At 31.0% G+C, this 22608-nt stretch overlaps 4 protein-coding genes across 8 annotated transcripts in view; 2 read left to right on the top strand and 2 right to left on the bottom strand.

Moving 5' to 3' along the window:
- The window catches only part of Dom (domino helicase), a 41835-nt gene extending 40253 nt beyond the window's left edge, over positions 1-1582 (bottom strand). Inside the window, exon 1 of the mRNA XM_083100009.1 lies at positions 1263-1582. The gene's annotated coding sequence lies outside the window, so the exon portion shown is untranslated. The remainder of the gene's footprint in view (positions 1-1262) is intronic.
- Positions 1004-6046, top strand: Rad51d (Rad51 recombinase D). Of its 4 annotated transcripts, none has more exons than XM_083100072.1 (6): positions 1004-1170; positions 3528-3710; positions 4106-4215; positions 4346-4556; positions 4950-5126; positions 5360-6046. In XM_083100072.1, exons 2-6 carry the CDS (start codon positions 3567-3569, stop codon positions 5678-5680), a joined length of 963 nt encoding a protein of 320 aa, XP_082956198.1. In that variant the 5' UTR covers positions 1004-1170; positions 3528-3566; the 3' UTR covers positions 5681-6046. The 4 variants fall into 4 exon arrangements, with proteins under 4 accessions (XP_082956198.1, XP_082956189.1, XP_082956173.1 ...); XM_083100063.1 differs by lacking the exon at positions 1004-1170 and adding an exon at positions 1327-1820; XM_083100047.1 differs by lacking the exon at positions 1004-1170 and adding an exon at positions 2965-3155.
- Positions 5760-15298, bottom strand: LOC145971928 (cytochrome P450 4V2-like). Of its 2 annotated transcripts, XM_083100038.1 has the most exons (13): positions 15069-15298; positions 9403-9496; positions 9159-9265; positions 8775-8865; positions 8486-8674; positions 8150-8219; positions 7493-7619; positions 7362-7413; positions 7079-7182; positions 6916-6984; positions 6590-6767; positions 6070-6249; positions 5760-5958 (listed from the first exon to the last, which is right to left on the bottom strand). In XM_083100038.1, exons 1-13 carry the CDS (start codon positions 15075-15077, stop codon positions 5789-5791), a joined length of 1440 nt encoding a protein of 479 aa, XP_082956164.1. In that variant the 5' UTR covers positions 15078-15298; the 3' UTR covers positions 5760-5788. The 2 variants fall into 2 exon arrangements, with proteins under 2 accessions (XP_082956164.1, XP_082956159.1); XM_083100033.1 differs by lacking the exon at positions 15069-15298 and having other exon boundaries at positions 9403-9901.
- A 1660-nt stretch (positions 15299-16958) lies between these two features.
- Positions 16959-21677, top strand: Rpl4 (ribosomal protein L4). The gene is made up of 8 exons (XM_083100097.1): positions 16959-17079; positions 18475-18652; positions 18728-18973; positions 19346-19470; positions 19967-20065; positions 20221-20492; positions 20724-20883; positions 21356-21677. The coding sequence occupies exons 1-8, from the start codon at positions 17077-17079 to the stop codon at positions 21590-21592; spliced, it is 1320 nt and encodes a 439-aa protein (XP_082956223.1). The 5' UTR covers positions 16959-17076; the 3' UTR covers positions 21593-21677.
- Positions 21678-22608: the final 931 nt, after the last annotated feature.

The raw sequence follows: 22608 nt of genomic DNA on the forward strand, positions 1-22608 counted from the left end.
CTACCCCCACTCCGAGTCGCGCTGTTTGCGCCAGTCGCGCAGAGATGGCGGCGCGCGTCCCCCCATTGGCCGGCCGCGGCCGCTGCGCGCGACAACGTGGCATCGACGGGCGCGCGTGATTGGCCGGCCCGCTCGTACGTTCGAATCCATACCGAGTTCAACAGCGCTGGAGCCTCGTAAGCCCGTATCGGAGATTACTTATGTTGAAGATTCAAGATTGACGATTGGAATTTGATTAATCGGAATAAAAGGAGCTAAAATTTCTTTGCCCCGGCTGATCAAATTGCGATCTTTAATCCCTGATATTTTATAGGTTTCTTCGAAATTGAACTTCTTGCACTTTTTGTTTTGTCTCTCCTCTCTCTCTCTCTCTTTTAACTATATAGATATTATATACATATATCTCAATTATTAATTAAGTCAATTATGAAATTGAAACCCGCGACACATGGCTAACACGAGTTCTCGTGCTAACTTGCGAGCTAATATACGTGCTGTCAACTACAGTGGATTTTCTAGTAATTTATTAAATAAATTATTAAGAAATAAATTATTAAAAATATTACATGCGAGATTGCGTTCGATAAACTTTGCTTCCTTTATCCTAATTGATCCAACGCTACTTGATTAATAGGTTTTCGCATGCAATCTTATAAAATACTTTTGGTAATTTACTAGATAATATGCGATCTAATTAAATTGTATTTATATACATATGCTACTTGTGTAAAATTCAATCAAAACAAATTGCATAAAATTTGAATGTAATCATGATAAAGATTTCATTATCCTAATTGATCAAATTCTCATCTTCAATCTTTGTATCCTGTATAATCTAATAATTAATTCTTTTTGTTTACACCAAATTTCATTTTTTTTTTACATTCAAAATGAAAAACATGCATTAGAAAAAAAGAGAAAAATAAAAAAAAGACTAAGAGTATATTCAACCTTTCTGACTTCCTCTTTTGCAGGAAATGCTGGGAAAAAACATGTTTTTACACATACACCTTGAAAAAAAAAGAACACATACTCAAGCATATCTGAGAAAAGGAGAAAAGGAAAGAAAGGACGAACTTGGAAATGCAAATGACCAAGAGAGCTAAGGAAGGAACAGACCTCGACATGGTCCCACACATGGGAGACGATCGATAATCGGGCCGACCCAGAGTACGTACCAGCCACGTGGCGCGCGTCAAAGAAGCTTCGGGCTCCTCTCGCTACGTGATCTCGCTTATCTCGCGCGGACCTACGATACGTACCTGCGCATCGATCTCCCTCCGGGAGATCACTCTATCGTCGCCGGCGTCGCTCGGCTCCTCGGGGCTCCTTCGCGTTGTCGGTGCCGACGAGCGCCGCTTCGGGAGCGCCGTTCGATCGTCGAGTGCGCGCACGTGCGTCTCCCGCGGGGAGACGCGTGCCGCCGCCGGGCGGCACTTTTGCGCGCGGACATCCTCGCTGTCGTCGCCGCGGTAACGATCGCCATCTCGGCCGAGCGCGACCGGGATCTCCTCCGGGACGGAACGTCGCGAGTCGTCTCCCTGAATCTCCCCCTCCGTCGACCGGTTCGCGACCCGACAACCGCGTGCGCGTCGCGCGTTCAACGAAGTGAGCGACTCCGACGCTCCGCGCGTCATCCCGGTTATCGCCGATATCGCCGGAAGAGCCTCCGGAATCAGCCCACGCAGTGCGCGCTTTTTGAAACGGCGCGCGAGAAAAATCCGCACGGCGGGATTTGTGTCAACGAGTTTCAGCCTGCGTTCGATATCCAATGGAAGAGTTTGTCTTCCAGGGACAAAATATCGATATATTTCGCGGATGTAAGAGCGCCCTAAAATTTCTTCACGATAACCTTAAGCCCGTATCAGACTACGCGCATATATTAAAAATTGATATTGAAAATTGACCGGAAGAAATTTTATAACGTTTTCGACTTGTCGAGTTCAATCGCTCCGGGGTAGTTTACTAGACGTTATTGACCAATCACAGCCATTCTTTTGAAGAATGTAACCATATATCTTCAGAAGAATGACTGTGATTGGCCGCATTTAGTGGACTCAACAGTTGGGCAACATTACTAGATTTCCGATGTAATTCGACGCTGATTGGTCGGACCTGAAAATAGAACCAATCATGTTCGATTGCTACTTAGCGGTTGAATCTAGTGTTGTCAGTTGGGTCAGGTTTTTCGCGCATGCGCGACAGTAATGGCGGCTAATCAGCGCTGTATCACTGGTACCTGGTATCAGGTATCACATGGAAGATTTGGCGGGCTGAAGGAAAGTTACTGTATTACTGTATTTTATATTATGCGTGTGTGTAAACACATATGCATATATACGCAGATAAAAATGTGTGCCGTTGATTACTCGGAATAATTCTCTAAGAGAACATTTTTTCGGGCGACCAGCGGCACACCTTTTTGTCTGTATTAGATACTTCATTGAGGCCGCGTTCGCTGCGCATGCGCGAAAAACCTGACCCGCCTGACAACACTGGTTGAATCCGCTGAATGCGGCCATTGGCTGCGTTCAGCAGAAAAAGCTGCTTTGCAACTGTTGTAAAATTCGTGAGCCTGATTGGTGTATGCTCTTAATTGTGACTGAATCTAAGAGCATACACCAATTAGATTCATGAATTTTACAACAGTTGCAAAGCAGCTTTTTCTGCTGAACGCAGCCATTGGTCCCCGGAGCGATTGAACCCGAAAACGCTATTAGTTTCTTACCGGTCAGTTTCTTTGGTCAAATTTCAATTTTTAATCTTCAATGCGTAATCTGAGGGGCTTTAAATCTGTTTTAAAAATTGGAAATTAACCGATCGGAACAAAAAGAATTAAAAACCAACTTTATAAGAAAAATAATTATGGAAAGCTAATTCAGAACGCACTCTTGAATGCAGAATTTTTAGGGAATGCAAGTAGCACGAACAATACTTCTCTTCACGTTTCGGGGATTTTAAAGTCACTAGGATTTTCGCTCGGGCGTATCGTATCTAGATATTCGTGCATCGTGTGTGAGACTCTCAAAGTTTAAATAATTTAAAAACTTACATAATTTTTTTGTGTGATTGATAACATTGTTTACTGCAAGAATTGTGTTTCTTTATCTGTTAATTTTACATTTCATTTTTCATGTAAACACTGTAAAACAGAGGTGCGAGTCATTTTTTTCTTGTTTATTAAAAACTTATGTCATTTCGCGTAAACTTTTTAATCGGACGCCCAAAAAATACGTTTGTTCACATTTATTTATGTAATTGTTGTTTTGAAAATTCATACATCATATACATACACATATGTACACATACACATACACGTAACATCATAAATTCTTTATTGATATGTACACATCATAAATTCTTTATTGATATGTACACATCATAAATTCTTTATTGATATGTACACATCATAAATTCTTTATTGATATGTACACATACACATACACGTAACATCATAAATTCTTTATTGATATTTCTAAAAAAGGACTTTTGCAAAGCCTTTCAAACTTTATTTTTCTGTTTTTCAGATATTTAGCATATATTTAGAACACATGTGAGATTGAAGGATGATCAAATTAAATGCGAGCATTCACCCTAGTTTATCAGAAATAGTGACAGAGAAATTACGTCGCAAAAATGTAAATACAATTGTAGATTTTGTCACTACCGATCCGATTAAACTGGCAACCTTCACCGGTCTTTCACATATGGTGTGTATTTACTATAGGGGAACAAGATAAATAAAAGAAATTAATGAAACATGTTATATGTCACATACATACATATATCATGTGTCTCGTAATTTAAACATTTAAAATCAAAATAAATGAATAAAAAAATATAGGAAAACGTTTTCTTTTCATTTATCTGAATTAATTTCTAATACTTTTAATGACATTTATCAATGATGCTCTTTTAAAATCATTTGATCAATTCAATGATAATTCCATAAATTAAGCAAAAATTTTTTTTCAAGATATATTAATCCAATTATAAACATTTTTTTTTAAATATATATTAATCCAATTTATTTATTTATTTTTTATTTGCTTGACAGAAAGTAGCTAGATTCACTTAATATTAACAACCATTATAATATTTGCAGGATATTTTGCAAGTAAAAAGGCACATATTGAAAAATCACAGTGGTATAAAAAGAAATGCAATTGAGGTCCTTGCAATAGAGCGCAGATATATTCCAATTAATGTAAAGTGGTATGTTTGAAGTACATATTAGCTTTTAATTGAAAAGATTTAATAAACAAAATTGTCATGAGATGCATCTATTGCTTAGGTATGTAGATATCTAATATTTAATATAGATATCTGATTTTCATTAGAACAGTTTGGATGAGTTACTGAAAGGTGGCCTGTACCCTGGACAATTGTGCGAATTATGTGGGCCATCATCTTCTGGAAAGACTCAATTATGTTTGACAATAGCTGCTAATGTTGCTGTTCAATCAGACATTATAGTGTGGTACTTTGACACGAAAAGAGATTTCTCCAGATTTCGATATGAAGAGATCCTGAAGGCAAAAAATTTCAGGCATGAAGTAATAACTTTAAATATTAAAATATTGGATGCTTAATAAATTAAATTAATGATTAGATAATAAATTTTAATACAAATTATTTATATAGATATAGAGAATTAGATAATATTATATAGTGTATCATAAATTAATTATCATAAATATGTCAATATAATTAAAGAGAAAAAAAAATACAAATTTTTAGAAAAAGAATAAGATTATATTTGTATAGGATGAGAAAGATCTTTAATGTAATTGTTTATTATCTTTAAAATTTGTATATACTTTTATATTATATTGTACAAATGAAATTTGTCTAATTAATTCTTATTAGCATTTATTATTATATTAGCATTTCTTATAGTTATTTATTATTATATTTTAAAACTATAAATCCTGTATGTTTTCTTCCAGGTTATAGAAGACACACTGCAACGTACAAAGGTCTGTCATATATGTTCGCCCCGTGACTTAATACGAGTTTTACGTGAATTAGTAACTCTTTATAAAACAGAGCAGAACAGTGTATCGTTTGGTGGAAGAAGATTCCCTCTCGTGATTATCGATTCTTTACCAGCAGTGATCTTTAAGGTATTGATGGATAAATCTCTATTGGTGCTGATTTTTGAAATACTTTAATTACATTTTATATGTGTATTAATGCAACATATGATTAAAGAATATCACACTTATTATTAAATAATATTTCTTGTCAATTTTTATAATAATTGACTTATAGTTAATATCAAATTAAATAATATATAGAATTAGAAATTATGTAAGCCTTCAGTTTTTAACAATCGGCTTTTTTTACTTTTCTCAAGGTAACGCGAGAAGCACATCAGTCTGATCTTGAGACGACTTACAAGCTCGACGATTTGGCCGAGGCGTGCCGATTCCTCACGAGAGAATGCGAGGCAATCGTGATCACAGTAAACTCAGTTACTCGATGGAATTCGTCCGATCAAATAGATCCTGCCGCCATAACACCGGCATTAGGAAGATATTGGGCGAGGGTGCCAGTCACGAGATTACTGATAATAAGACAGCATGGCGAAACTCGAAGGATTACTGTTTGGAAAGATCTAAGATCAGACGAGAAATCATTCTGCATCGTGACAGTGAGCGATGTCGGGGTCATATAATAAGCTGTCTATAAGATTAGTCAATCATTAATTCAAATAAGTAAATCAAATATTCGAATTATGTATTATAAAACTTTATTAATTACTATTATCTATGTTTATTTTGTATTACATATTTCTTTTTTTAATCTTAACTTTTAAAGGATTAACAAGAGTTAATAATGGAGTTACATTCAATTTTATCTCATCTAGTTCAATCTTTTTGTCCACTTTGAATATGAATGTTCGTATCAAAGTAGCTAGCATAACTTTCATGGAAACCATTCCATATTTCCATCCTGCAATTTGATCAATCATTATAATATATCAATTTATTGTAATATTATACAGATGTCATTAATATTATTTGATATTTATTTGATTACATTTATGATGACTTTTATATATACCTATGCAATTTCTTGGTCCATTACTAAAAGGTAAATAGGAATATGGATGACGATCAGCCATATTACATGGATGAAATCTGTCTGGATCGAATACTAATGGATTCTTCCAGTATTTTTCATCTCGATGTACTTTTATAAATGGCAAGAAAATCTCAGCGCCTTTCGGTAATACATATTCTCCTAGAAAATTAAATATAAATACAAATATTGAGTACACAAAATTTTCGGAATTATATATCAGAAAATATACAGATCGAATTTATTTTTAGCATATTGTCATTATGCATAAGCTGTTCTCTCAACAGTAAAAAAAAGCTTGGATTGTTTAATTAAGATTATTTTGAAGGAGATTGCAGTGTAGATTGCAATTAAGTTGTATATTTGATTTAAATGTATTTTTTTAAATATATAATTTAAGGATCTCTCTCTATTGAAAACTTTATTTGCTTCTAAATTGTGCATACATAAGTATATATAACTTCAAGCAAAAAATTATCTAAATTCATGATTATAAACAAACCTATTTTTAAATCTTCTTTTAAATGCCGTACGACACAAGCGACAATAGGAAAGATTCTCATCGTTTCCTTGATTACACGACTCAAATAATCCATATGTTGCAAATCTTCATATTTGATTGGTGCAGAATTTAGATTTTCATTGCCATAAATTTCCGATAATTCTTCATATACTTTCTCCTTTTATAAAATGTACATATTTTTAGAATTATTTAAATAATTATCATAAATAATTATTATTAAATAATTATATTATTATATTTAATTATGAATATCAGTAAATGATATAAATTTGACTAATTTTGAATGAATCAAACAGAATACATACTTGTATTTCTGGGAAATTCGCTAATACGAAGATGGCAAAATTCACCGTTACAGCAGTTGTATCGCTCCCCTATAAATATTACATTAACAATAATATTAATAAGTAGGCAATAATTGTTGACTGTGCCCGTTTTAAGAAATAATGTACTTTATATAATACTTACTGCTACTAATATCGTATTAATTTCGTCGCGAACGTTTTTTTCCGTAAATATTTTTCCCTCCCTATGTAATGCTTCCATTAAGATTTTTATAAATGTTTTTTTAGCTATATTATTTAAAAAATGAATTAATAAAAAATGATTATTTTTAAAATGAATAAAACTTTAATAAATTTTCTCTCGCTTTTTATTAATAAATAAATTTATTAATAAAATTTCATAATTTTATTTATAAAATTATTTATAATTATTTATAAAATTCACTAAGTTTGATGAACCAACTTACTATTTTCAGTTCTACTCGTACGGTTTAACTTATTTGATGTTATCTGTATTGCCTGTATGTGCGAGAATAAATTACATATACTATAAAAATATATACAAAAATATATTATCAATATAAATATATTTACATACCTTATCGGCATAAGAATGAATCAAAGTTATATTTTTCTGTTGCTCATGACTTAGGTGAGTCAAATTAAATAAGATATTAGGTAACAGAAATATATTTCGCATTCTGTGTGCCACTATCTCTTTTACTCTAAAACAAATATAATCTTCTTCTCAAATTCTCTTATAAAAAATGCTTGTAAATGTTTTTGTAGCTTATTCCAATTCTTTCTTAGATAAAAAAATCTTAAATCGATTTTTAATTTGATTGATTGACTGTAGAAAAACAAATATGTACAGGATGCACCAAAATTCGCGGATGCGAATAGTTGCACAGCATGATAGTTCGTGCCAAAAAAAATTCCCTTCGGTAAAATTGCGTCTGAATATTACTTTTTTAATGAGACTTTAAGCTAATGAATAAGCGCTTTAAATTACGTATGAATCAGGGGCGACGCGCGCACAGCTTGCGCAACGTTTGAGCAATTTTATTATTTTGCTAATATTAATTTTTATCAGAACTATGCATGATAATTAAATATTTATTAAATATCTATTAAATAGCTATTTTTAAAAAAATTCACTTAATGAAAGAACACTTTCCATTTGAAATTATTTACATATATAGTACAAAAATAAATATATCTTTTTATCAATAATTAAGATAAATAAGAATTATACCTTGTAATTGCTTTTACATAACGATTGTCTCTATTTGATTGTGATTCCAATTTCATCCCCATTGTAGATTCTTTTTAGAGAGAGAGAATAAAAAAATTACATGAAAAAAATTGTTAAAACGTGCCATTAATAGAAATTGTAATTTCTAATATATCTAAGTGATTTAGAACATAAATATTTAATTTTGACGTTTGATTATACTTAAAATATACAAATAATAATATAATTTATGTCATTAATTCATTAAAAGATCGATTTAGAAAAATTGTCCAACAAATAGATTTCTATCGAATTTTATGCAAATAATTTATAATTGAATTATATATTTAGTTTTACCGTATATGATATCTAAGGTACAAAGCCATATATAATGAAAAAGATCGACTTCTTTCTCATGCGGTGCAAGTTTTTCCAACTCGTCCACCAATGTCAATGATTGTTCAGCAAATGTATCGAAAAAATACTTCAATAAGCTTGTGTTAAAACACGGAGCTATCATTTTTCGAGTATGTATCCATTTGGACGCTGAAAGTTTATACAGGAAGAAGTGGAAGAAATTATTTATCGAGAATATATCAGAAGTTATGTAAAGAGAATTAATCGAATTTTAAAAAGCGTGACTTACCAGGAGCTGTGATCAATCCCGTACCTAGCCACGACTCAGCATATTTATACACTTTTCCTTTATCCAAACAATTGGAGCTTTGTAGGACAATCTGTATAATTTTATAAAAATTTTATTTGCTTTATATTTTTATACTAAAATAAATTCAATATAAATTAATAATATAATATTGCATTTGTATTTGCAACGATACAAACATATTTTTAAATAGAATTATTCCATTAGCTCGATAAATTCTCAAAAAAATCTGTGTGCGATGATATTGTTTATAAAATAAATTTGTTTACAATCTTTATCCATTTATTTATGCACGTAGTAAATGTCAGCTGACAAACTTATATTAATGTTATCTTGCAATATTATATTATAATTTATTATACACACCTTTAGTTGTTCCGGTTCATATACGGCAATGTATAATTTATTACCGAACCAGAATCGAGCAGGAGATGAATAAGAATCCATAAGACTCAACATACTGTTCAAAAATTCTAAGATTTTTTGTAAAGTTAGAATAAGAATGTGGAAAAAAATTTATCGTAATCAAATATAATAAAAACATATAGATAATAACACATTAATAGTATAAATTATTTTGTTTTTACCAAAAATAAGCATTATTTCTTACCATCAAAGTTTGTCCTGAGAAGATAGCAGGCGTTTCCAATTAACGGAAGTGGTTTCGGACCTGGCAAATACTTAGCGGCTTTAACCATGGACGACTGATGATGATAATTTAAGACAAAATAATTCACAACGATCAAAATAATAAGTATAACACTTATAAAAATCATCACGGCAAAAAATAACAACTTCGTAAACAATAATAAATTTCCTGTACAATATAGTACACAGTATACATAATACGCAATATCACTGTATATTAATATAAAAACTTGTAACATTTAGAGAATATAAATTTAATCTAACATATATATTATAAAATAGGAAACATATATATATATATTGAAATGTATCTCAGAAAATCGTAGCACGATTAAATTCAGTGCTTCTTATACGCCAGATATATATCTGTTTTCTTTGATAGACACGGAACTTCTTGCATTTATTTATTATAATCATACTTATCAGTACCTCATTTTCATAATTAAACACAAGGCACATAAGAAAGATTATTTATTAAACAAAAATCAGTGAACACATAATTCAAGGATGCAATTGAAGGATATGTAAACTTAATAAATTAAAAATAAGTTGAATACATAAATTGAAAATGATGAAATGCTTATGAAAACAAGAAACATGAACAAAAATCAAAATTGTAATCAAAAATTTAATATTTAAAGTATTTTTTATATAATTTCTTTTGAAATGTTTTTTTAACTGATTATTAAGATATTTGCAGAGTTATGCAAATATTTTTTAAAAGTTGTTAAATGCATTACGTTTTTTCACTTGTTTAAACAATACTGAAGCAGATAAAGCAATGCGAAATACTTGGCTAACATAATGTAAGACATAATAATTATGATCTTGCAATGTACATTCCAAATTGATAAATCATCAGGAAATACATATATATGAAAAAAGAAAAGATCGAATTATTTATAATGAAAGATATCTCTATTAATTAAGGAACACTAACAGAAATTAACTAAAAATTTTATTATGATTTGTTTTTGTGAAGCTTAAAAACCCTGGCGAAAATAAATATCGGAGCGTAAGTCGAATGTAAGGAAAGAGTAACAGAAGTGTAAACGAAGCTTCTAGGAGGCATAAATTGAAACAACGAAACGTAAACGAAGTGTTAACGCTTCATTTACGTTTCGTTGTTTCAATTTACGCCTCCTGGAAGCTTCGTTTACACTTCTGTTACTCTTTCCTTACATTCGACTTACGCTCCGATATTTATTTTCGCCAGGGAATCATTGCAAAAAGTGTACTGTGAGGAAGAATAGAAAGAGTCACTTCTTTCATAGCATCACGAAATCGTGAAATTGGAATGATAAGAATAGTCTCCGAACTTTTCTGAATCGATCGTTATAAATTTTAGAATATTCTGTTTACAATATTCGTTTTCATCAATATTGCCCTGGCGAAAATAAGAAACTTTATAAAGCGTTAACAACCGTTGAGTGAGGGTTTTCTGAGAGTTTATATGCTTTTCAAACTTTGTAAGAGCACTTACATAACGCTGTTGAGTTTTGAATGCTTATCAAACGCTGCAGTGTTGCAATTTTTGTTCTACAAACTCTTTATATAATGTTACATGAAAGTTTTGCAATGCTGAGGTAACATTTTTCAGAGTACGTTAAGTAAACGTTGATACATCTTCGTGTACAGAGTTTACTCAGACTTTTCAAACGTTTACGTTTACGCTATAACGTACAAACGTCTTTTAAACGCTGCAGTGTTGCAATTTTTGTTCTACAAACTCTTTACTAATCGTTTTTAAACTCTCGACGAACTTCCACAAACGTTCATGTAAACGCCAAACAAACGTCTCATTTTTGCCAGGGTGTCGTTTTCATATTAAATCTTTATTTCTCGCATTTCCAAAATTTTTCTTGAATCTATTTTCTCCACTAACAAATATTTTTAATAAATTATTTTTATTAAAAATATTTGTTAGTGTAGTAAAAATATTACAAATCGAAAATAGTAATATTAATAATTATTTATATTACATATACCAACTTATTTGATACGTTATTGGAAAAACTTATTGTTGTAGAAACAGTAAGTTGTCAATTTTATCAGATACAATAAGAAGAAAATTGTTTAATATTAATGTAGTATATTCCTAAAAAAATATGAATTTAAAACTTTTAAAGAGCAACTGAAATCTATAAAAGATACATACGATATTATGAGATATAATATTCAATAATAATATATTATAGAACAGACATATTCAATAATAAATAATTTTAATAATATAAAGAGTTAAGTAAACGTGATGTAGGAATATTTTATAAAATCCAAATTGTTCATAGAAATGATTAATAAGGTACAATTGTATGTACGTGTGGATGTGTGTGTGTGTGTGTGTGTTAGATTGATATATTTTAAATATTCAGAATATAAATAGTTTGTAACTTAAATACCCTGGCAAAAATGAGACGTTTGTTTGGCGTTTACATGAACGTTTGTGGAAGTTCGTCGAGAGTTTAAAAACGATTAGTAAAGAGTTTGTAGAACAAAAATTGCAACACTGCAGCGTTTAAAAGACGTTTGTACGTTATAGCGTAAACGTAAACGTTTGAAAAGTCTGAGTAAACTCTGTACACGAAGATGTATCAACGTTTACTGAACGTACTCTGAAAAATGTTACCTCAGCATTGCAAAACTTTCATGTAACATTATATAAAGAGTTTGTAGAACAAAAATTGCAACACTGCAGCGTTTGATAAGCATTCAAAACCCAACAGCGTTATGTAAGTGCTCTTACAAAGTTTGAAAAGCATATAAACTCTCAGAAAACCCTCATTCAACGGTTGTTAACGCTTTATAAAGTTTCTTATTTTCGCCAGGGTAATATGAAAATGAGATTTGTAAAACATAAAAATTATAACTCGATAAGATAAATATTTACAACAATAAGTTTTTCCAACAACATATTAAATAAGCTGGTATATGTTATATAAATAATATTTAAATTATTAATGTATTTAAAAAATTATATTTTAACGTGCTTTTATTATTATTACTAATATTTTTACAATTTTTATTGTGCGATATATAAAATCTTTTAAATTTTTTCTTACAACGTATTACCGTATGAATAAATTAGAACGGAAACAAGTAGAAAATTAATAGTCGTTTTTTTGTTTATTTGTTGCGACATATGCATTTTTTAATAAAGGAGATACCGAAAATTTTCATTATTAATTTACGTCATTCATTTATTAAATATACAATATCTGTATGCACAGCTTAACTTCAGACTTGGCGATAAGAAAAAGAATGTAAGTGTAGAGCGGAAACAGATGTTAATACAGAAGTTAATAAAAAACAGGAAATTCAGTACAGGGATTTCAGTAATTAATACAAATTAAATATTTGGAAGAGAGGTGTATATATGTATATCTATTTACATAAATAAAAGTTTCGAATTCGTACGTTAAAATTATATGCCAATAAAACATTTTTAATTAGCTGCAATTATATATTATCCTGTATAAGATGTATATACTTGATGTAATTACTATAAATTATTGCAAAATTAAAAAATTTTTTTTCTCATGCTGGACGTTCGTACCTACTAAAGAACGAAATACATTTGCTCACGATTCAAATTCAAATCAAATTGAAGGTCAAATTGAGATCGATTATGATATATATTTTATATTTGACACATTTATTGCATCAAATAATGTTGTATTTTTGCTTTATTTTTTCGATATTTATTAGCATTAAATACCATAATTAAATAATTAAAACTTGCTAAAATATAAATATTTGAATTATGACGCTCTCTTCGATTAATTATTTACAACATAGATAATGGCCGCATTCAGCAGACTCAACCGCTAAGTAGCAATCGAACATGATTGGTTTCTACTTTCAGGTCCGACCAATCAGCGTCGAATTACATCGGAAAATCTAGTAATGTTGCCCAACTGTTGAGTCTGCTGAATGCGGCCAATAGCTGCGTTCAGCAGAAAAAGCTGCTTTGCAACTGTTGTAAAATTCGTGAGCCTGATTGGTGTATGCTCTTAATTTTGACTGAATCTAAGAGCATACACCAATTAGATTCACGAATTTTACAACAGTTGCAAAGCAGTTTTCCTGCTGAACGCAGCCAATGGCCGCATTCAGTAGACTCAACCGCTAAGTAGCAATCGAACATGATTGGTTTCTACTTTCAGGTCCGACCAATCAGCGTCGAATTACATCGGAAAATCTAGTAATGTTGCCCAACTGTTGAGTCTGCTGAATGCGGCCAATGGCTCCATTCAGCGGACTCAACAGTTGGGCAATGTTACTATATTTTCCGATGTAATTCGACGCTGATTGGTCAGATTTGAAAATAGAAATCAATCATGTTTGATTGTTATTTAGCGATTGAGTTCTCGGGCTGCGTTCCAAAATTCACTGCCAGTACTGAAAATCTATAGTGTACGTCACATAAACTATAGGGGGTCGATTGTGTATCACACAACTTGGTGAAAATTACAAAAGTGAGCAAATGTACTGGGTGCCTATTACGGTTCTTGAAGCGAGGTGAAAATTACAAAAGTGAACAGATTTACTAGATTTCGACAAATGAAATTGTAGATACTCTAGTAAATTTCCTCACTTTTGTTATTTTCACTTCGTTTCAAAAACCGTAATAGGCCCCCTGGAATATTTATAATTTCATTAATCAATATCTAGTAAATTTGCTCACTTTTGTAATTTTAACTTAATAATGGGTGCTTTCCAATTGTTTAACACATCTTAACACAAACATACACAGGAAGGCACAAAGTGTAGCGATGTGCACGACTCAATTGGAACAAAGTTAATGTGCGACTTTCGAGTGGAGGGTTTGGATTCTTCATAACCATGTCCATCTTGATATTTTTTAATCCATGGTGAGGGTGATGAAGTGAAAAACATGTTGCACACGTAAAATTTGTGTAATTAGTCTGTAAATAATTCGAAGCAAAGTTATTAACATACATAGATATATATATGCATAATATTATATAATATATAAATAATATATAAATAAAATATATAAATGCATAATATTATATTAATATATAAATATGAATGAAAATTTAATCAGTAATAATATATCTAATCTGCAAATATGCTAAAGAAACAACTTTATTTTATTTATTAAATATAATAAAAAAATTAATTGTACAAAAACTCATTAATTCGAATTACTTACTTCAATGATACTTTTAATATTTTTATTGTTCATTTTTGTATTTAATATACTTCAGTGGTTGTCTTTTAAATAAAAAGGATAAAAAGAAAAGAAAATTGCCAACATAACCGCCGTCAGTTTGCAACCGCATATTTCATTTGTCCCTAGAAAACAGAAGATTACACAAGTTGACTAGTAGCCCTCGAGCTGAGTACGGATGTGTAAAGTTGTGTCGGCAGTTACGGCAATTGGAACGCGACTTGTGTCGCCGTGTGCATAAAAGTGTCTAGGGATATCTCAATTGGAAAGCACCCGATGTGATACACAATTGACTCCCAGATTTTCAGTACTGGCAGTGAATTATGGAACACAGCCTCGGAATGTGGCCATTGGATAGCACCCGATTGATCACGTCGCCAATTAGCCAATTCAAAATAGAACTCTCTGATTGGTCAATCGTTGCTGGTTACCCTAGGCATAGATCGATATAATTGGCTATGGCCAATCGCAACGTGGTCAAATGGGATGCTCTCGTGGCCATTGATGGTGATGCATGGAATATGAACATCGCTAGATGGAATAACACAGCAACCAATCGGTTTTCCTCTATTCTGAAAATGACGGACACAGCGGAATGACAAATCACACCAAAGCTTCTTTTGTCCCGATTAATTCGCAGTGTAACCAATCTCCAAAAAGTGAATATGATAAAAGTGCCTCTAAAAGTGGCATATAAGCCTTTTGATTGGCTACAGGCCGCTTTTAGAAGCACTTTTATCGATAAAAGAGGATTCAGAATATGGACCATAGAGTCCCTAGAATATAGAGTCTGGCCATGGGACGCGTCTCATCTTATTCGTCGAAACAAAATTTGTAAAAACACGGCGGAACCAATGAAATTGTTATTAGACAGCTTATTAGAAACTATTATTAGGAATTGTTATTGTTATAAGAAAGCTTAATAATTAAAAAAGAAATGAAACAAAAAAAATTACGAACAATTTATATTTATTTAAATAAGAAAATTACAATAATTGCACTTCTTTTTAACAATTTTTAAATTAAAAAATAAAAAAATTAAATAACTATATAAGAAATTAGGCTCTGTGTATAAAACATAAACTTAAATTTAAAGGCCATAAGAGCTAAACGCGGATGATAGTGCGTAAGTTCAACGAGAAAATAAGTTTTTCGTTGAAACTTATTTGTGTGCACAGGGCACAAATTTTCTTGGTACGATACCAAGCAAATTTAAATAATTCTCAATTCGAGAATTTATTTAATTATTATCCCTCTTTCCCCCCTGTAATGCTCAGTGGTAAGAGCAGTCGCCCGGCAAGCGAAAGACTCGGGTTCGATTCCCGATTCAGCGACTTTCGGCCCGATATTTTTCTCGCCTACAACATTACAGGGGGGAAAGAGGGATAATAATTAAATAAATTCTCGAATTGAGAATTATTTAAATTTGCTTGGTATCGTACCAAGAAAATTTGTGCCCTGTGCACACAAATAAGTTTCAACGAAAAACTTATTTTCTCGTTGAACTTACGCACTATCATCCGCGTTTAGCTCTTATGGCCTTTAAATTTAAGTTTAAAAAAATTAAATAATATAAAAATTACTTATTCTATGGTTCATATTCTGGATCCTCTTTTATCGATAAAAGTGCCTCTAAAAGTGGCTTACAACCAATCAGAAGGCTTATAAGCCACTTTTAAAGGCACTTTTATCAATAAAAGAGGATTCAGAATATGGACCTATATCACAAAATAACTTATTCTACATCGCAGTAACACAATTCTTATAAATAGAAATACAACATTTGGGACATTTAAGGACTCTAAGGCCGGTATTCATAGTCCGTTCTTATATTTAAGATCGTCTTAAGAACCCATTCAACCAATCAATGACCGCATTGCAGCTATTTGATTGGTTGAATGGGTTCTTAAGACGATCTTAAATATAAGAACGGACTATGAATACCGGCCTAAGTCTAAGGCTAATATTACATTTGTCGTACGACAAATTTTTTAAGCACATTGATTGGCTGCGGGATAATAATTTTTTGAATTTTTAGAAATTTTTTATCCCACAGCCAATCAATGTACTTAAAAAATTTGTCATTCGACAAATGTAATATTAGCCTAATGCACTCATATATATACTGCCGCTGTTCCAAACTAATCAAATGGATTATATTCTAGGGACTCTAGGAAAATACAGGTGAACGCAATTGGCTAATTTTTGAAGTCTCGAAAATTCCTATATCCGACAGCCAATAGTGTTTCGCTGAAGAGACTCCCGGACATTAAGCCGCTTCTAGCGCGATCATATGAACGCAGCCTTAAGTTTGTCCTTTTACGTCGCATCTACTTCCATTCTAGCTGGTCCTTTCTGTTCACGACCGGACGGGACGTGAAGCGTAGTCGGGTTAGTTCACGTCTCATGCGTGAAAAATTATAGGAAGGGTCTATCAAGATGGTAAGGAATTTAATTTCTCGTACGCGAATGTCTACGTCAAAATTTGCGATCTCCTCTTCCCCAGATTCCGCGTATTTTTGCGAAAACTATTTTGTCTTGAAAGATCGCACCCTATCGCGTGCTCGAGCGCGATGTAATTTCCATACTATTAATATCTTATGCAAGTAGATATATTCCGCTGTTTTGACTGTTATCCTTTAATGATATTTTGTTTCGTTTTTAACATGATAACGTGTGTAAGACCTCGTGGGAGATATTAGTGTATGTGCGACACTTTCTGATAGCACGTGGCTCGAGAGAGCATATCCGGTATAATCCGCCATTACACGATATTGATGCCGTATATGCAAGAAACGAACGATATCTATAAATCATCAAATGGTAGAATGAAAGATTTAATCCGAATCTTAAAATCATGAATTTAAGTAAATCAAATTATTGAAGGCAAAAATGATCTTCGCGATTTTTTTATTTGCGATATGATTTTTCCGTGACATATGTCGCATGATGATGCGAGGTAGATGAAATTCTTGATTCTTTCGAATATATTTAAATATATGTAATCTTTTGAGTTGTTAGATAATGAAAAATTATGTTAAATTTTAAATAATATTTTTAATAATTTTAAATAATTGGTTCGAAAGTATTATTCAAAAGTCAATGGCTTTCTTTATGTTGAAAGAAAATATAAAACACTTGACAAAGAAAATTATTGTTTATTTTTACAGAAATTTCTTTTTAGTTTACAGGAAATAATATATTAAAAGCGAAGAATTAATTTGTAAGAAAATATTAAAAATTCTTTTCGCATCCTATAGTGCACATTATTAAAATATTCAAATTTGATATGAAATGTATCTAAACAAAATTCTTTTAGCAGAAAATAATTACTCTTTTAACTCCTGAAAATATGACGCTTAATTCATATCTGTAATATCATATTATATGCAAAATTGAATATACAATACTAACAAAAATATGCTTTATAAAAGAATTATTTAGTTAAGAAGAGGATATTCTCAATTTTTAATATAAAACTACATAATTATAAAAGTATTTCCTAAAGAACTAGTAATTTTCTGTTGAAGTATCTTTTTTAAATTGTATATAATTATAAAATATATGAGACACACACACACACACAAAAAGTTCATCTAACATTTATTTTAAGTTTATGATTTTTATATTTATTTTACTTTCTTAAAGATTCTATATATTTTATAAATTGTTCGAGATAATAAAGAAGCTCTGTGTGAGAGAGCAAATTTATTGGCAAAATCTCACTCAGATTATCTACTTACTAGAATCATTCAATATTCTATAATGTGATGATATTAATTAATATATTAATTAATATATTTGTATTATTATGTGTAACATAACTCTTTTTTTCAGTCGTTATCAACGGCACGACCGATTATTACAGTATATACCGATAAGAATGAAGCATCAGGTGATGTAATTTCTCTACCATCTGTTTTCAAAGCTCCGATTCGCCCAGACATTGTCAATGTCGTTCACCAATTAATTTCTACTAATAGTAGACAACCATACTGTGTCTCTAAAGAGGCTGGTAAGTATATGTACAAAATCTGATATTTAATAACATGTATCTGTAAGATTAAATATAGCTTTTTTTCTCTCCTAGGCCATCAAACCTCTGCTGAATCATGGGGCACTGGACGAGCTGTGGCACGTATACCTCGTGTACGTGGCGGTGGTACTCACCGTTCTGGTCAGGGTGCATTCGGTAACATGTGCCGAGGTGGACGCATGTTTGCCCCTACCAAGCCATGGCGACGCTGGCATCATCGCGTCAACGTTAATCAAAAACGTTATGCCCTTGTTTCTGCTATTGCTGCATCTGGTGTTCCTGCACTTGTGCAATCTAAAGGTGTGTACTTTTGTTAAGATAACATTTTTGTGAAACAAAAAATGGCAACATAGATTTAGAAAACATTTATTGAAACTTTGCATTTTTTTTCAATAATTGGGAAATATTGTGGGAAATTATAAAACATTTTTCTTATAATAAATATAATAACTTGCAAAATATAATTATATTAATAATTATTTACATTTTTTTATATATTCTTGTTTTAATGTTATTTTCTCTGATTTTAAGTGATAGAAATTTATCAGTATTATTATTTTTTTTATTAATTTTGTAATTATTTTTTGATATATATTTAATTTAATTGAATTTGTTGATATTTCGTATAGAGATGAATAAATTATAAATATAACATTTATACATAATATGCAGGACACTTGATTGAGGAAATCCCAGAGTTCCCATTGGTTGTTTCTGATAAAATTCAAGAATACACGAAAACTAAGCAAGCTGTCATCTTTTTAAGACGTATCAAAGCTTGGAATGACATCCAAAAGGTTTGTTTTAAATTTTAATAATAGGAATCTTTTATATCATCTCCTTTATGTTACATTCATATGCACCAACAAATGTCCGCATCTTTGCTAAGCGCATTTAGTTCAGATGCTCCTAACAGGTGCTAGAAAAGTATGGTATTCAGGCGTTCTTTTCTAGTTAATTTGCACTTGCTAGTAAAGGGTATGAATTACCAAACAGTATCTTTTGTTTTGAATTATCATGTATCTTTAATACTACAAGACATGCTATAGAAGTAATTCTATGGTAATATAAAAGCTTCTTTTTACTCCCGACTGCTGCCAACCTACGGTTGGCAAAAGACGGAGGGCTGCGTTTTTCTTAGAAATATATTAACAATTTTATTTTGTAAATGAATCGAATATTCTTGTGAGAATCAATTAAAATTAAATTAAATTCTCCTAAATTAAGTTATAAACTTTTCTTTAATTTTAAATTTGTAACTAACATATATTTTATTCATTATTTATTTATTAGGTCTATAAGTCTCAACGTTTCCGTGCTGGCAAAGGTAAAATGCGCAATCGCCGACGCATTCACCGACGTGGACCTTTGATTGTTTACAGTCAAGATCAGGTAAGTAACTTTTTTTAAAATTTAATATATTGTTTGATTAAATTTCCTATATACATAAATCATATCAAAATTAAAATAAATTTTATTTATAAATTTAATCATTAGATCTCATATAAATCATGAAAAACATAATTATAATAATCTCTGACTTTTAGGGCATCCGTAAAGCATTCCGCAATATTCCCGGCATCAGTCTGATGAATATCAATAAGATGAATCTTTTAAAATTGGCACCGGGTGGTCATGTTGGACGTTTTGTTATTTGGACAAAATCTGCTTTTGAACTATTAGATGCTCTTTATGGAACCTGGCGTAAAGAGTCGCAACTCAAAAAAGGATATAACTTGCCATTCCCCAAAATGGCTAATACCGATCTATCTAGACTTTTGAAGTCTGAGGAAATTCGGAAAGTTCTGAGGGCTCCTAGGTAATTATATAAAGAAATTATATATTATAATAATTAAATTGGAAAATGCATTTTTGTTTCCTCTTAATCTGGCAGCATTAAAGCTGTTATTTTGAAACATCACATTATTCGGATTTGTATTATTGAATGAACATTGATTCTGTGACGATCGTAACTGATCTGCATTATTATGAATTTTGTGACCATATCTCATTATTGGTGATTGATACAATTTATTCAATATAATTATAGAAAGAAGGTGGTGCGCAGAGTGAAGAAATTGAACCCGTTGACCAACACACGGGCTATGTTACGACTTAATCCGTATGCAGCCGTTTTAAAACGTGCTGCCATTTTGACCGCGCAGAAGCGTCAACATGAGAGGGATGTTATTCTCGCTGAAAAACGAGGTGTAAGTACATCTTTACCATATTTTTTGTTTCTTATATATATTTTAATGTAATAATGGCGAATAATTCTATATGTATATGAACAATCTCATAGGTAATATTATTTGAATAATAATAATCTTGAATCTAAAAAATATGTATTAAAAATATATATTATATCGAAGTTAGAATATTTCCACATTATATATATACAAAAAGATTATAAAGTAATTAAATTAATTAGAATAAAAAAATTTGATAAATATATAAAAACCGACAAAACTCAATATGTAAGTTATTATAGGAGAAGATATAAAATAATAATTATTTATTTGATATAATAAATTTATTTTATTATTTATTAATTTAAAAAAATGTTAAATTATTTTTATATTTATTATTTGCAAAATTATTGTAGACTATCAGAAAAAATCAATTGCAAAATGTGATTTAGTGTATTAGAAATTTTTATTTATTAGATTCCATTCATTACAGATAAACTTACCGAAGGATGCACCGGCATTGAAGGCTATTGTTCTTCAGAAGAGGAGGAAACAACAACTTGCTAAAATCAAGCAGGTGAAACCTCGAGTGAAGAAAATTGTAGCAAAGAAAGTAGAGAAAGATACTATGGCAAAAAAAGTGGAGGAAGATACTACGGCAAAGAAAATAGAGAAAGATACCACAAAAACCATGAAGCCAGCTGCTCCCAAGAAGCCAGCTAAGAAGTAAACAACAATCATTGATATGGTTGTTATTAATACATAATTTTTATTTCTGTCTCTGAATAAAAGAAAAGGCGGAAAAAATGCGATAATTGTGTTGTTTTTTTTCTTAACGGTTTTCCTTTTTTTAATGCAAGAATAGTTTTTTATGTATTATTCAATCTCTTCCATTTATAATATCCAAAATAATTTAAATTGTATAATTGGTATTAAATAACACTCGTTTTATTAAATCAAAAATTCATAATTGAATTATGATGAATGAAGAATAATTTGATGATTCTGAATTATATATGACAATTAAAAACACATATTTGTTAACTTTATAAAATTCTAGTTTTAATAATACATATCCAAAGTATGTATTACTCTAAATGTAATGTGAAATAATTTATAAATAAGAATTTTAAGACACATAAATCAAGTCATAAATTTACTAATAAAGAGTAATTAATGTATATGTTTTGAAAAAAAACTAAATATTTATCATGTATCTACTATAATTTAGGAAATATATAAAAAGTCCGATAGAAGATAACGTAATGCATTCGATACTGTACATACATATCAATATATTTTGGCTGCGGTCAAGGGGACGCTGAAGATGCTTTGAAGCGTTTGATTGACCAATCAGGGTAAAAGGAGTAAAGATTTCTTTAACCTGATTGGTCAATCAAACGCTTCAAAGCATCCTCAGCGGATACTTTCCGATTCACGCATGATGCGCATGAAGTGACAGAAAATGTATAGTTCATGTCACGCATATTATACATTTTCTGTCACTTCATGCGCATCATGCGTGAATCGGAAAGTACCCAGCGTCAGGGTGCAGTCCCACATAGAAGGAAAAGCGGAACGGAGAGAAGTATAGTGGGGGTAACCAATCAGAACGTTTCTCCAAAAGACATATCTGTTCCGATTTTAAATAACCGGGTTCCCCATGTACCGGAAAAAGTGGAAATAAGTAAGAGTAAAAAATTATTTTTTATGAATTATAGTTAACAAGAATAATCAATTTTGTAA

This window comes from Camponotus vicinus, unplaced genomic scaffold, assembly GCF_025532165.1.
Source record: "Camponotus vicinus isolate PSW18456_S1 unplaced genomic scaffold, iyCamVici1.0 SCAF_1, whole genome shotgun sequence".
Classification (NCBI taxonomy): Eukaryota; Metazoa; Arthropoda; class Insecta; order Hymenoptera; family Formicidae; genus Camponotus; species Camponotus vicinus.